The 14,546-nt window shown below is 37.2% G+C and overlaps 1 protein-coding gene across 1 annotated transcript in view; it reads right to left on the reverse strand.

Moving 5' to 3' along the window:
• LOC133837284 (uncharacterized) overlaps positions 1-14,399 on the reverse strand; it is a 37,401-nt gene extending 23,002 nt beyond the window's left edge. The window contains exons 1-2 of the mRNA XM_062267982.1: positions 14,182-14,399; positions 11,749-12,432 (exon numbers count right to left, since the gene is read on the reverse strand). Of these exons, the coding sequence (XP_062123966.1) occupies positions 11,749-12,055 (307 nt within the window). The 5' untranslated portion in view covers positions 12,056-12,432; positions 14,182-14,399. The remainder of the gene's footprint in view (positions 1-11,748; positions 12,433-14,181) is intronic.
• Positions 14,400-14,546: the final 147 nt, after the last annotated feature.

Consider the following 14,546-nt stretch of genomic DNA (forward strand, 5'->3'; position numbering starts at 1 on the left):
GTTATTTCAATAAAATAATATATTGAAATAATGAATACAATTCCTTATGACAATGAGATAAACCAGAGCGAATAAGGCCTTCAGGCTATGAATAGATATATCGAAATACAAATAGCAAACAACAAAAAATACACATAATTATCCGAGAAATGACGAATTTAGAAAGAAAAAGAATTTTTGTGAATAAAGTCATAGAAAATTTTGAAAAGAAATATATTTTTTTTAACTTAAACACTTATTACAAATTTTGGAATAATGTTAGAACTAAATAATAATGTAAAAGCAATTATTACTTTCTTCCAAAAGTCTCAACGATTAACGAAACTATATTTCTTATACAATTTACATTCTTAAATAATTCTAATATTTGTTACTTCCACAAATCTCAAAGACTAATAAAACTTTTTATAAAATACAACTCAGTTTTTTCTTAAATAGTTCAATAAAAACAAAATATTATTTACTCCCAAAAAATTTCAACTACAAGCGAAAGCTCTCCAAAGAGCTATAAACTTTAGGAGCGACCCTCGCCATGGTTGCGCCTTTGCTTTCTTTTTATGTTTCCATGTTCTAGACGGCATTTCCCGGCACGGCGTGTCGCTGTGGACGTTTGTTTTTGGCTTTTAAGTGTCGAGAGTCTGCTTGCTGTGGCTAATTAGCTTGTAACTTGAATGTGAACACATTTTGTCGAAAATGAAATGCTCGTTTTAACACTTTTGTTTGGATTGAGTTCGAGGTGGAAGTGGAGAGAGAGAGCATAGATGAGGATGGATGGATGAGAATGGATCGGCACACTTATGTATATTGTAAATTCATTTGAAACGTCAAATCAAATTGTGCCTTAATTGTGTGTGCGGTTTGGTGAAAGTTTTTCGTCGAGACTAAGACGCATTACGTTCGCTTTTCAGATTTATGGGAATACGGGGGAGAAAAAAAACGAGTCAAGAGGCAAAAGAATGAAGAGTTCTGGAATGGCAAACAAAGTGTTTGTCTTAATTATATGGCCAATGACTGCTTCGGCTATCTGCTCAATCTCGATGGTCTTTGGCATTGCTGCATCATTAGCTAATTGATCGCAGGCATATAGCAAACATATATATGCATAAATTATACAATATTTCATAAATAACATTTGATTATAGCCTGTCTACCCAACTGGGCAAAAAAAAACGACACACAAAAACGAAAAACAATAAAATGGTCATTTCGAAAAGTCATCGACGATGGTTCGTTCACCTGTCCACACATGCGGTTAATCGTATGCAGAAAGCAAGGCAGGAATCGGAGGTGGTCGGGGAGACCAAAAGACCAAGAGTGTACCGTTAGAAACTTGATAACGGTACCTCTTCGACTTCGTCTGTCTGTCTGTGGTGTGGAAAAATGTGCATAAATTGTGTAAAAGCCATAACGAAAAATATGACAAAAGCGTCTCTCTCTCTCTTGAAAAACAAACACCCCCCATCAAGCAAAGAAGAAGAGATATTACTTATGCTATCTTCTATTCTATCAAATTGAAAATCAATTGACTTTTCTCGTGCCACTTCAAGAGGTGATAATTTCCAATCGAATTTATGATGATAAGCTAATGCTTACAAGAGATCAGCGCGATTTACATACGAAATCAGTTAAGAGAACGTGGTGGAAAAAAGCTGACTAATTCCCTTATATTTGGTATCGTTAAAAATACACAAAGTTTCCCACTTAAGAAGATGCATTCCCAATCCAAAAAGTTTTACGATGTAGAAATGCGTTGACATTTTCAAACAGCCCAAAAAAAAAATACACTCTTCACCTTTCAATTACCAAACATTTTTCCAGCAATTTGATGGCAATAAAATGACAAATTTTATAGCTGCACTTGATGGCTTGATGAGTTGACGATTGTCTCCCACACACACACATAGACACACACACACACACACCCAACAAGCTGTGCAACAACTAGACAACTAAAAAGCCATTTGACTAACTAATCTTAATGCCGCTTCGTTGTCGCCATGGGTGCCAGCCTCATTATCTGGCAAACTTGTTGGAACCAAAATCTAAATGCTCAAAATGTCGCGACATCGCGACAATGTTGAAAACTTTTTCATTTTAATACAAAAAGACGACGCTGAAAGATGGTGAAAAGCAAAATTGGGAAATATTTAAGCGTCTGCCATTTAATTGAATGAAAATGTTAAAAAGCAGCTCAACGTTTTTCTCTGTCTCTCTCTCGTTTTTATAGCCAAATATTTTGGGAATTTATAATGTTGAACTATCAAAATATTGCGACAATCTCCCGCTGGAATGTCTGCTTACAACAAGTATATTAATGCGAGTGTCTTTTTAATTTTTTGGCGGCTGCCTTGTAAATCGGCTTAGTTCACATGTTTACAATAAACACCACACACACTCTGGTCTCAAACTGTTGCCAAACAGTGCTGTCGTAATTCCAGTAGCCAATCATCATCTGGCTAAAAAGAAACGCCCTAGCGATACCACTTGATGATAAGCATAAAGAAGATGCATTGCTTGGTCATTGTTTGTTTGCATGATTCGGCTGGGAAACACCCTGTAATGCGTCACAAAATATTTTACAGGGTGTATATATAAAATATTCCACTCGATCTTCTGAGAAGTGTTCATAAACAAGTAAGTATATCAATTTGAGTGTACTCGAATGTGAGATAACAGCAACCCTTTTTAAATATAAGCAAAACAGTGAGGTATTAATCTTAAAATATACCGAAGATATACCACATACATACTAAATTATACCGAATCCTGTATTTGGTATATCGTTGAAGTGATACATTCGAAATATACAAAAGAAGTCAAAATATACTAGATTGTCAGTGAGAAGTATTTCTTAAATAATTTCTACAACTTTCATTTGATCGCAACATAGAATTAACTACAACATATAGTACTGTTAAAATATAAGTAATATGATGCTAAAAGAAGAATCGAGCAATCGATGTTCACGAGTTAAATAAAGAAGACTTGCTTTCACAATAATTTAGTAGAAATATACAACTTTTCAAACCTTAAAAAATACAAAGTACAGCTAAGAAGTATCTTATTTCATTATGCACAAATTTCGAAGAATCGGAACACCTTTGGGGTTTAAGCAACCCCTAGATATTCAGTAACTTTGATGTGTTTGACGCATTTACTTCTATTTTTAGACAAGCAGGCTTTTGAGAACTTTAGCTCTTAGTTTCCCAGGTGCTTCAACTGTGGAGAGGGCACTTGGTTTCAAGTTGTATCTAAATATGGAAGCGATAATTGCAACCACAATACCAAGACGTTATATTTTTAGAGCGTATTCTATTGTACGGTTTTCTCAAGTGTCTATTCTAAAGGTTTTCAATATATTTGGTGACTTTATTGCTGACAACTGCTTACTTACTTCTTAGCTACTTCTTACTTACTCATACCCAGCGAATCTCCAACTTACTTCTAACTTAGTCATACCCAACGTAGCTCTTTCTTAATGGGTATACGGCTGAGCAAACAGAGAGAAGCGCCTGGGAACACCTCCTTAGCAGGCAGGCAGGCAGGCAAGCAGGTGGGGGCCTCATCGGGAAACAGGTAATTTTCATTAAATTGCCGTAAATTAACAGTCAGCGCTGCGCTGCCCGTGCATTAGACAACAAGGTGAGATAGCAACAAAAGCGGCAGCAACAACAACATCCACAGCAACAACAACAATGAAGCAACGCAATGCAAATGCAAATCTCTTTTTGGAGCTGCTGGCAACATTTGCGTAATTTGTAATGCGGCTGCTCGCAGCTGACGAATTGACTGAATGAATGAATGACTGATCGACTGCGCCTGCAGCCCAGCAAAGCATTTAATTTTATGCACTCACTCCCCTTCTTTCCCCCCTCTCTCTCTCTCTCTATCTCTGTGTGTGCAATAATTGACTGTTTATTGGCTATGTCTTCGTCGTCGTCGTCGGCTTTAGCTTTTTGATCATTTATCGAGCTCTCCGAATCCGTTAATATTTCGCACTACAGCACATTTTGTCAGCTTGAGCTATGGGCAGCTGTGTGGCATGGAGGAGAGGGGAGGGGCACCAAGGGGTTAAGTTGAGGGTGTAGACGTAGCATTTGATCGCCCCAAAGGTGTTGCCATGACAAATTGTGCAGCGCGGAAGCAATTTTGGATGAAAAGAAACGTTTCAACTACTGCTGGCAAAATGTTTTCTTTTGTTTTGTTTTTGATTTTTGTATTTTTGCAGTTGACTGGATAATTGCGGTATTGACTTTGATTTCCGCATGGGCGCCAAAAAAAAAAGCAAAACGTTAAGCTGGCGCCCAACGTGCTGACATGCAAATTCAAGGAGTGTCGCAAATTGACGAGCGGCGTGTTAATAATTGATTACAAGCTGCAATTCGCTCAACTCGAGCTAAGCAGCTGACAAAATAACATAAAGAAACGAAAACATGAAGAAAAAAATGAAAGATAAATGGAAAGAGACAAAAATATGAAGAAACAAGATAAGTAAAGAAAAAGATCTAATAATATAAAAAAAAATATATTCAACAAACCCAAAAATCTAATAATATTAAGAAAATAAACAAAAAATATAAAAAAAATATTAACGAAAACACAAAAAAGGTAAATAAAAAATAAGAAATAATAATAATCTAAATAATGAAAAACATAAACATAAAATATGATTGAAAAAACATAAGGAATACAAAGAACAAAATAATATATAATAAAAAAAAAAAATGTAAAAAAAAACAAAGGGTAAGAACAAAATATATTGAAATAAAGTAAAGAATAAGCTAAAGTTAAAAAAAAAAAAACAAACATAAAATATGTAAAGGAAAAAAATAAGGGAAAGAAAGAACAAAATAATAAAAAAAAATAATAAAAGAATAAAAAAAACGAAAAAGAAAAAATGAAACAAAAAAAAACAAGAAAAAAAGTACAAAATATATATAGAAAAAAGTACAAAATATATATACAAAAAAAGAATTAACAAAAAAAAAAAACGTAGAAAAAAGCTGAAAACTTCCAAAAAGGAAAGAAGCCAAATTTCTAGGTCGCAACGTAAAATGCTGTTCGGTAAAAGTTTATTTATGCAACGTGCCCCTAAAAAAGGCCCCTAAAGCCGCATGTTGCGGTTGCGCGCGCCTGAAGTTCAAATGTCAGCGCAAGCATATGTGCAACAAAAAAAGAGAGAGAGAGAGAGAGAGAGAGAAATACAAAGAGGTAGGAGAAGTGAGAGTTAGCAAGAACATAACTCAAAACATGAAATGAAACATCTGCGTTTGTGTTTTATGGCTGCTGCAGCAGCCACGTTGCGCTGTGATTTCTATTTCAATTAGACGCGTTGCATGTGGGACGCCAGTCAGTCAATGCGTCAGTCATTCATTCAGTCAGTCGGTCGGTCCGTTCGTCAGTCAGAACTATGGCCTGCCATAATGAGCAAACAATAATGCTCTTAATTTTCCAATTTTTTGTTGTAATTTATTATGCAGTCGATGCATACAACTGCAGTTGTATCTGCAGCCTCATATATTTGTATCTGTATCTCAGCATTTGTATCTGTATCTATAGCTAAATCGACAACTGCTTTTGGCATCTGCCCGCATGCTTGTGCGCAGCTTTTTCTCTCCAGAATTTATGGCCAGCTCTTCAATTTATGTTGTGGCAAAGACAAGACAATCAAATTAAATATGCTCATATTCACGCCCACGATGCAACAAATTGTGGAATGCAGTGTGTTGTTCTGACTGCCTGCCTGTTGACATCTTGGCCACAAAAATTGATTTGAAACATTTCTTTGGTGGTTGCATCGTGTACGTGTAGCGGCATTCGTGTGGCATGTAATGCGTTGTTGCATGCTTTTATCGAATATATGTTTATTGTTTAACATTCACTTTTCTTGTCGGTTTCTTCATTTTATTGTATTTGGCACTTTCTTCACTATGCTCAAAACTTTCTGTTTGTTGTGTGGGTGACAACAGCCTGAGAGTTGCTGCACACGGCTTGTGGCATGTGGCATGTGGCGTGCGCATGCGTTAGCCGCAACAGCAGCAGCAGCGGCAAAAAAGAGCCGTTAACTCCTTTTCAAAATGTAAATACATTGGCAGACACCTGTTTATGGCGGTTTACGCTTAACTCTCAGCCCCCGCCTCCGCTCGAGGGGATAGAGAGAGGGGAGGGAAGCAGAGGGGGGCACCGCGCAACGTAGGTGGTTTCTCATAGATTGTAGCTTCAAATTGTTGCACTTGCCGCAGACATTGTGCCATTGTTTGTGGCGTATCTTGCATGTAGTTAGTTTGCTGTCTTGTCTTGTCTTGTCTTGTCTTGTGCCACAGCAACAACAACAACAACAGCAACAACTTTAACAAAATACAAAACAATACGCCGTTGTTCGTTGGCCGCTGATAAAATCTGTAAATTTGCCCATTTGCTAAGCTGCGATAGAAAGTTCAATTTGAATTCAATAAGACGCTGACGCACAGTGGAGCACAATTTGATGGCTTTCTGATCAAAAATCCATAAACAGCTATGAAAGCGAGCAATGGAAGTAAATATGAATTATCTACAATAAACACGAAATATTTACACAAATTTGTGATTAGTGGTATCAACGAATATTTACTATTTCCAAAGCTCGACAAAGCAAAGATTATTTAATATTTTGAATAACCAAATTCAACTTAGACTAACTTCCTTAAAATGTCTTCTAAACATTTTAAAAACTTGTGAAGTTAAATATTAAAATTTTACTCTTTAAAATGATTAAGATTCTAAACATTGAAAATTTCAATTTATCTCATATTTTGAATGCAGAATACTAAAGAATTGCATTTTGTTTACTGAACCAAATTCAATAAAGACAAACTGCATTAAAAAGTCTTGTAAACATTTTGAAAACTCTTGACTCTACTCTGAAACTCTACTATAATCTATAATAAGACTTCAAAATGATAAAAATTATAAATATAAATAATAAATAATTTCAATGTATTTAATACTTTAAAAGCTAAATTTAATACTTAGACTAACTTCCATAAAATATATTTTAAGCATTTTTGAAAAGCCAGTCTTTACAATTTTAAATAATGTGAATGTTAAAATTTAGAAAAGACTATTTAATTTTAATTATATAGAATTTTCTACATTTCCTGTACTTAGTTCCATAAACTGTCTATAATATTTCAATTATTTAAAATATACTTAAGACTCTCATTTAGCAAAGATTGTCTGTTTTCATATTGATCTTTCAATCTTCCATAATACTATTCTGTATTTCACCATTTATTATCTAAAAATCAATAAATTCTATAAAGTGTCTCTATACATATTTACAGATTTGTTTTTATTTACAGTGCGTAAATCCTTGAAACTTCTGGACACAACTACTTTAAAATGTTTCGCTGCTTATTATGGCATTTTTCCGCTAACAAACAGCTGACATTAGGGCCGTCGAGTCCATTCGAGCACATGCAGAAAATAAAAACAATGCGTTGAAGTTCATAAAAACAGAGAAAAGATAAACAGAAGCAAACAGAAAAGTACAGAGAACAGAGAACAGAACATAGCCCAAAGGGGCATAAAAAACAAGCAGTCTAGCTGGCTGTATTTATGTGGCAGAGTATATGCGTATGTAAATGTGAAAAGTCTTGCACAATTTCCAGCTATGTAAAATTGAAAACAAATAAATAGCCACAACAAACGGCTGCTAAAATAAACAAGGCAAAAACTGCTGGACGATCTGAAAGACAATTGAAAACTGAATCGAAAGATGCGACTGGCAGAAAAAAAAAGGAAGAATCATCAACGAGTTGAAATCATCATTGGGAAAAATGGGCTAAAGAAACGGGGAAACAAATTTGTTCACTTGTTGTGTTCTCTTTCAGAGTTTTTCGCAAAAGGTGTAAACAAAACGTTGGGCGTATAATGAAGCCAGAGCAGCATGATGGCAGCGAGAGTTGCAACGATGCGGCAGAGTGTTAAAAACTACCTGTAAGATACACGTACGATGCTTAGAGATACATGCAACAAGTAAGCGAAGCAAGGTGCAACAGGCTCCTTCCTTCCTCGCTCTTGTTGCATGCCGCATGCAGCATGCCGCATGGCGTGCCGAATCGAAACGTTCGAAACGCTCTCCGCATGAAATATGTGGAAAAACGCCATGAAATGGGCTTTCGTCAAATTAGCGTGCCAGCGTTAACGACGAACGCATCTGTATTTGTATCTTTAGCTCTATGAGTCGGAGTCTGTAGCTAACATACAATATATCTGTGGCTGCACTGTGGGATATTTCGCACTTTGCTGTTCTCGATTTGCTACCTGAACCGAGAAAGAGATAGAAAGATAGAATGACAGTCAGAGAGTGCGACTGACAGTCGATTGCACTGACGTTTCAACTTGATTTATTTGAGCAGCCTACTGCAGCTGTTTTTTATCTGCATTTCGCATTTGCATCGCATTTGCATGTGCCATGTGCAAGTGCAAAGCCTTTGGCTCTTATCTAACTCAAAGAACGCTTCGTCTGACTTTGGCACTTGATCCAAACACAAACACAACACAACACACACAACACACTGGGAGACTTAACTTCTTCTCTCTGCAGTGTTGTTTCTCGCTGTTGTATAAAACTGAGCGTCATAAATACTCCCGTCGTTTAGTTTTTACGATTGTCGGCTGGCTTTGTTTGCCATAGACACACACACACACACACACACATCGCACACACACATGCGCAGATACAAGTTCCAAGTATCTTTCAACGTATCTAAATGCATATACAAGTAAATGCCGCTGTGCTAAAGAGCTCAAGTGCCAGAGATCCCAGCTCACAGCTCACAGCTCAGAGAGTCAACCTCCGAGTCTCCTGCAAAGATTTTTGTCGGCAAAACCGATTCCTTGCGTACTGTACCCATTGAATGCCTTCGCCTTTGCCTTCGCCTTCGCCACCAAAACCAAACCAACAAAAAAAAACTGGTCCCCACCAGGGCCAAAGTTTGCGTGCCTTGCAGAAATTTTTTATGGTTTCCTTCTCTGTGCTTGTGTGTGTGTGTGTGTGTTTGGATGGAGCCCAAGATGTTGTTGCTCCGAAAAGTAGCAACGAGGGCATTTATGCCTCAGGTAGCGATGCCTAAAATTTGACTTTGCATTGGAGCTGAGACACAACACAGCATCCAAATCGCCTGCATATGTTATGTAGGCAGTTTTTAGAACTATTTGAAATTGTGTAGCTGCTCTTTTTTATGGCCAAAGTCTTCCATTTAATGGTCATAACAAAATTATTGTACAACATTCCAATGGCAACAAGGGCTTTTGCTTCAAGCTATGCCCAAGGCAGTCGGAAGCTTAAAACTTGGAATGTGAAGTCAATTTCAAATATTAAAAATAACCTACGCTCAAATTATATTATGACATCGATAACGAACTATAATTAAAGTGAGCATAAAATTATAAATACTAAATTTATAATAATCTTAATAACCAAGTTTAATAAAAGTGAGTCTAACATGTTAATTAATGTAAAGTGTCTTTCAAGAGAGAGAAATTTCAGATTGCAAATATATCTTTTATTGATTTTATCGGTTACTCATTTCATGTTAATTAACAGCTACTGTTAAGTTACTGTTACGCATTGAAAAACCTTTTTCTTTTTATTATTATTGTAATATTTAAGTTGATCTTAATAAACATGGGTACTTGAAGTAAGTATTACATTCAATGCGAAGGAGAGAAACTTAAGACTGCAAACTTATTTATATTGATTTTATTGATCATACAATGCATGTTAATTAACAGCTACTGTTATGTTTCTGTTACGCACTCGACAATAAACTCATTCCTTAAGAGTGTAATCTCAATAAAAAGTATTATAAACAATTTATGATCAACGGCTCTTTACTTATAAGTAGCGAATTGTTATTGACAGCCCTTCACAACATTAATGTTAATTAACAGTGACTGTTATGGAAATGTTATGCATTGGGAGATGCATGGCATGTCGGTTACTCATTTGGCGCATCAGTTGCGACACCGAAAGAAAAAAAAAAGTCACCTTTAATTGTGGCACATTTCAGAAAGTCCAAAATTTACGTCTGTAAGCAGCTCGTCAACGAGCTGCAGAGTCATAATTTGTTCGCAGAGACAAAGACAGACAGAGCGAGCGAGAGAGAGAGACAGAGGAGGGGTGTAGGATGACGAAAGTACTTTCATTTTCACGCTCATAAAGTTTAAAAATGTTGTCGTAAAAGACGCAAGTTAAGCCGCTTAAATGACATTTAAATAAATAAGTTTGAGTGGCACGACAAGGTACAAAACAGAAAAGCGAGGAGTTCGGTGAATTTGGGGCCAAAGAATTGAGTGAAGACAAATATAGAAAGGTAAAAAATAAGAGACAAGAAACAAAAAACCGGGCGGTAGCCCTTTCACTGCCACGATCAGGAGCATAGAAGCAACTGCCTGGGGGAACAGGAAGTTTGCACTTTGCCACGCAGAGGAGAGAGAGAAGAGAGCGAAAAAGAACAATCACGGTCAGCACACGTCTGGCTGTGATTACACTTTAAACTCGTTATAATGAGACTGCGACTGAGGCAGAGACTGAGGCAGAGAGTCAGAGACAGCGGATGTGCCCCGAACGTGCCCCGGGATGGGGCACAAAATTGAAAACTGAAAGCGTTAAGCTGCGGTTGACATCCTGGTTGCTGCCAGCTGGGCATCGCATCGCTCAAGAGCAGACGCAACCGATTGAATTACCATAAGATATCCATAGTGAGCACTAGTGGAGGAAGAATGGCAGACCAAAAACAGAAACACAAATACGAACACGACTGACAACAGACAACAAATGCACTTGTTCCCGTAATTTTTGAAATATGATGCCACGCCAAGGCGCAGGTCATAAACAACAACAGACAAACGACAATCGACAACCGACAACCAACAACCGACAAAAGACAGTCGAGAGTCGGAGAGTCTGACTGAACAAGACGGCAAAGTGTTGTGCGATAAGGTTAGATAAGCGCCGCCCCGACTACAAAAAAAATATATTCCTACCTGATGCGGGATGGATTTGAACCCCGCTCCCTATGGAGTGCTCACTTCCTCACATTAAGAGCGGCGGCTCTCTGAGGTTTTAATACCCGCTACCCATTGAGTAGAAGGGTATTATAACTTTGTGCCTAGAGGCGGAAGGAAGCTACTCCCACTCCACATTAATATGAATTAAATCTGTTCTGTTAAACTGAATGTCGTTGGTTAAACAAGTTAACAGTTCTGTTATTTAGCATTCGATCTTTCTGTTAACCGAACGCTTTTGACATACGACTGTAATGTTAATGTTACAGACCATGCTAAGATTTGAACCCCGCTCCCTATGGAGTGCTCACTATTTAATATATGAATAGAAGGGTATTATAACTTTGTGCTAGCTTTTGGAAGCTAGATGGAAGCTTCTCCCACTCCACATTAATATAAATTAAATCGGTGCTGTTAACTTGAATGTTCTCGGTTAAATAATGTTACATTTGACAGCTCTGTTATTTAGCATTCGATCTTTCTGTTAACCGAACGCTCTATACAAACGACTGTAATGTTAATGTTACAGGCTATGCTAAGACTAGTTTCAAATGTTTTGAAGATGTTAACAGATGTTGACTAATTTAAACCCTCTTAAAATGTATAGCGAGTATCTCACAGTCGAGCACCCTTTACTGAAACTTTTTTACTCATTTTGATAAAAAGTAAATTAAAATTTTTTGGAAGAAAACTCACCTGTATTTATCTGCGCACCGGGCAGCACCACCGATGACTCTACCTTGAAAGCCAACGCTGCATCATCCGTGTCCAAGTTCAAATCCGCCGCCAGCTTATCAACGCCGATGTCAAGCGTGGTGGCAGCATCGAGCTCCACATCCATTAGCGTGTTGCCCTTGAAGAGACCCGCGCTGCGGTATTCCTTGGCAAAGGGCGTGGCACCCAGAGCCGCCCCCAGCAGCATGAAGAGCAAACACATTTGCCGATATACGTGGCACATTTCACATTCGGCGGTGGCTTTTCTATGCCACATTCTGGGGTACATTCAAATTACATGTACGACACACTAACTGAGAGACACATAAATGCGAATGCAAATTGAAAATGAGAATTATTTGCGAGATCGGGCCAAGAATAAGTGCTTTCAATTAAAATCGCCGCACGACGCGCGAAAAATTAAACAACGACTTGACCACAAGACCTCTCAGACACAGACACACACTAATACACACACACACACTAACACGATATACTCGTAACAGTAAATTCAATTACGTGTCGGCTCGATCTATTCTATATATTTTTGAACTATTCTTTTTTTTTCTTTGTATTTTTTTTTTTTTTGCCAGTTATGGAAATTATGTCAGCAATTAGTGAGATTTGGCGTTACGTGTTTTCCGTTTCGGGTTTCGTTTTGATGCTCTGAAATGATAAGAAATATAATACAATTGTAAGGATCAAAGAGTTTCTCTACGGGATTTCCCTATTAAAAAAAACTGCCAACCTTGACACAATTGCCCAGTTTGCATTTCAATTAGAACTGAAAGATGAAAGCAGGAACTATAATACAAAAAGCAGAGCTTTACAATGCTACTACAACATTTCATATGCTTTATTATTCTCAAACCAATTTAATAATTCAATTTGCATTTTTTCCACATTTTTCATCTAATTCAAGAGCAATAATAATATACAATTAATTGCTTGAAGCATACGTAAGAAGTTTAAACTGATCGTTAAAAACTGGATTACAATGAATATTACATATTAGCATTGTAAAATTGAATTTGTACGATTTTTATCTGACCGAATAGATCGCCACAAAAAAAAGAATTTATTACTAATCAAATAAATCTTTAAAATTGAATTTTTAAAATATTTTTTATTGAAAAAAAACAGAATGCGGCGTGTTACATTTCTAAGACAAATTTTCCAGAATTATCCAGAGAAATTTCATATAAAAATATGGGATATTACGAAATATTCAAAATGTCATCAATTATCACACTTTAAAAGTAAAAGGGTAACTACAAGTCGACTTCCATTTAGTAGCCAATTTTTGTCAGAGATAGAACTTGAGATTATCAAAGTTGACACTGAAAATTATTTATCATTAGTTAAACAAGCGAAGGGCGTGGAAAACTGCGGGGCACCGGAAAACCTGCAGCGTATTTCGAAGTGAATTATACTGAATGCAGATAGAATCTTCAACTCTATCAATAATGTAATATTTATGGGAAATTATGTATTGGAAAATAGGTTAAAGGAGAGTCTTCCAACATATTTCCAACAGCTGTTGCGCTGACTCGTCAAATCAATTAAAATGCAAATACACACACACACATGTATGCATGTGTGCGCGTTAATTTCCAATACAAATTCCCATAAGCTGTTGGGCATGCGCGACGTTGCAGCAGCGGAAATACGTACGAATTTCCACAATGAAAAACGCGAGAACGGAACCCACAATAAATATAATAATAAGCGAACAAATGAAATCGTAAACAAATTGCCGGCATTGCCCCTTGCATTGTCTACCTGAAACGGAGTGAGAGAGAAGAGCCCACCAAACGCCCAAAAAAGAGAATCAACACACACACACGTGCACATGCATACACGAGAGCACGACCAAAAACTGTCAATGATGCGTGCGTACACTAAAATGCATATTCATATGTGTGTGTGCAAGCATGTGTAATGCGCCGTTAGCGCCGCTCATAAAATGTCAATGCAAAACGTTATTGCTGCCGTTCGTTCATGCGCACACATGTTACCGCGCATCATATCATGCGTTCTCGCTCGCACTTTTTTGGTGGGGGAATTGCCAGAGATGCGACTGGCAAAACCTATTGAGTTTGAGACTTGAGACAGCAACAACAACAAAAATAGGAGGGCAAATATTCATCATCATTCACATGAATGGTGGGTGGGGGACACAAACACACACACTCGCACAATACACAAAAACGAGTTTTGTCAAAATATTGTTTTTGCTTTTTTTCATTTTTGCATTACACAAAAACGCAAACAAGCACACAAAACTCATCTCTCAAAAGAAAGAACAACAAAAGCGAATGGTGAAATTGGTGCAAGTGTTGCTTCTTCTTCTTTTTCACATAAAACACACATTCGGCACATTTGAAAAACTGACGGAAATTATTTGTTTTGTACCTTTTTTATGCAAGAATTACATAGTCTTCTTGATCCACACACTTGTTTTATGCAATTCTCTGTTATTAGCACACACGAAACACCAAGGAACAAATAAACAACGCGCGCAGAGTTTTTTGATTTTTGCGTCAATCAACGGTAACGGTAAACTCGAAAAAAACGAAGAGCGATTCCGCATGATCGACCGCACGCTTCAACAACGAATCTCACAATATCACTACAAATGTTGCAGAACAATGTTGTGCCAGCAACATTGCAACATGTTGAACGTCGATTTAGTCAATTTACTAACACTGACTGTCTATGTTACAGCGCTGTTGTGCTCCCATGGTGCTGTTAACTGCAGTCAGCTTGGCGGTTAAACT

This window comes from Drosophila sulfurigaster, chromosome 2R (assembly GCF_023558435.1).
Source record: "Drosophila sulfurigaster albostrigata strain 15112-1811.04 chromosome 2R, ASM2355843v2, whole genome shotgun sequence".
NCBI classification, from domain to species: Eukaryota; Metazoa; Arthropoda; class Insecta; order Diptera; family Drosophilidae; genus Drosophila; species Drosophila sulfurigaster.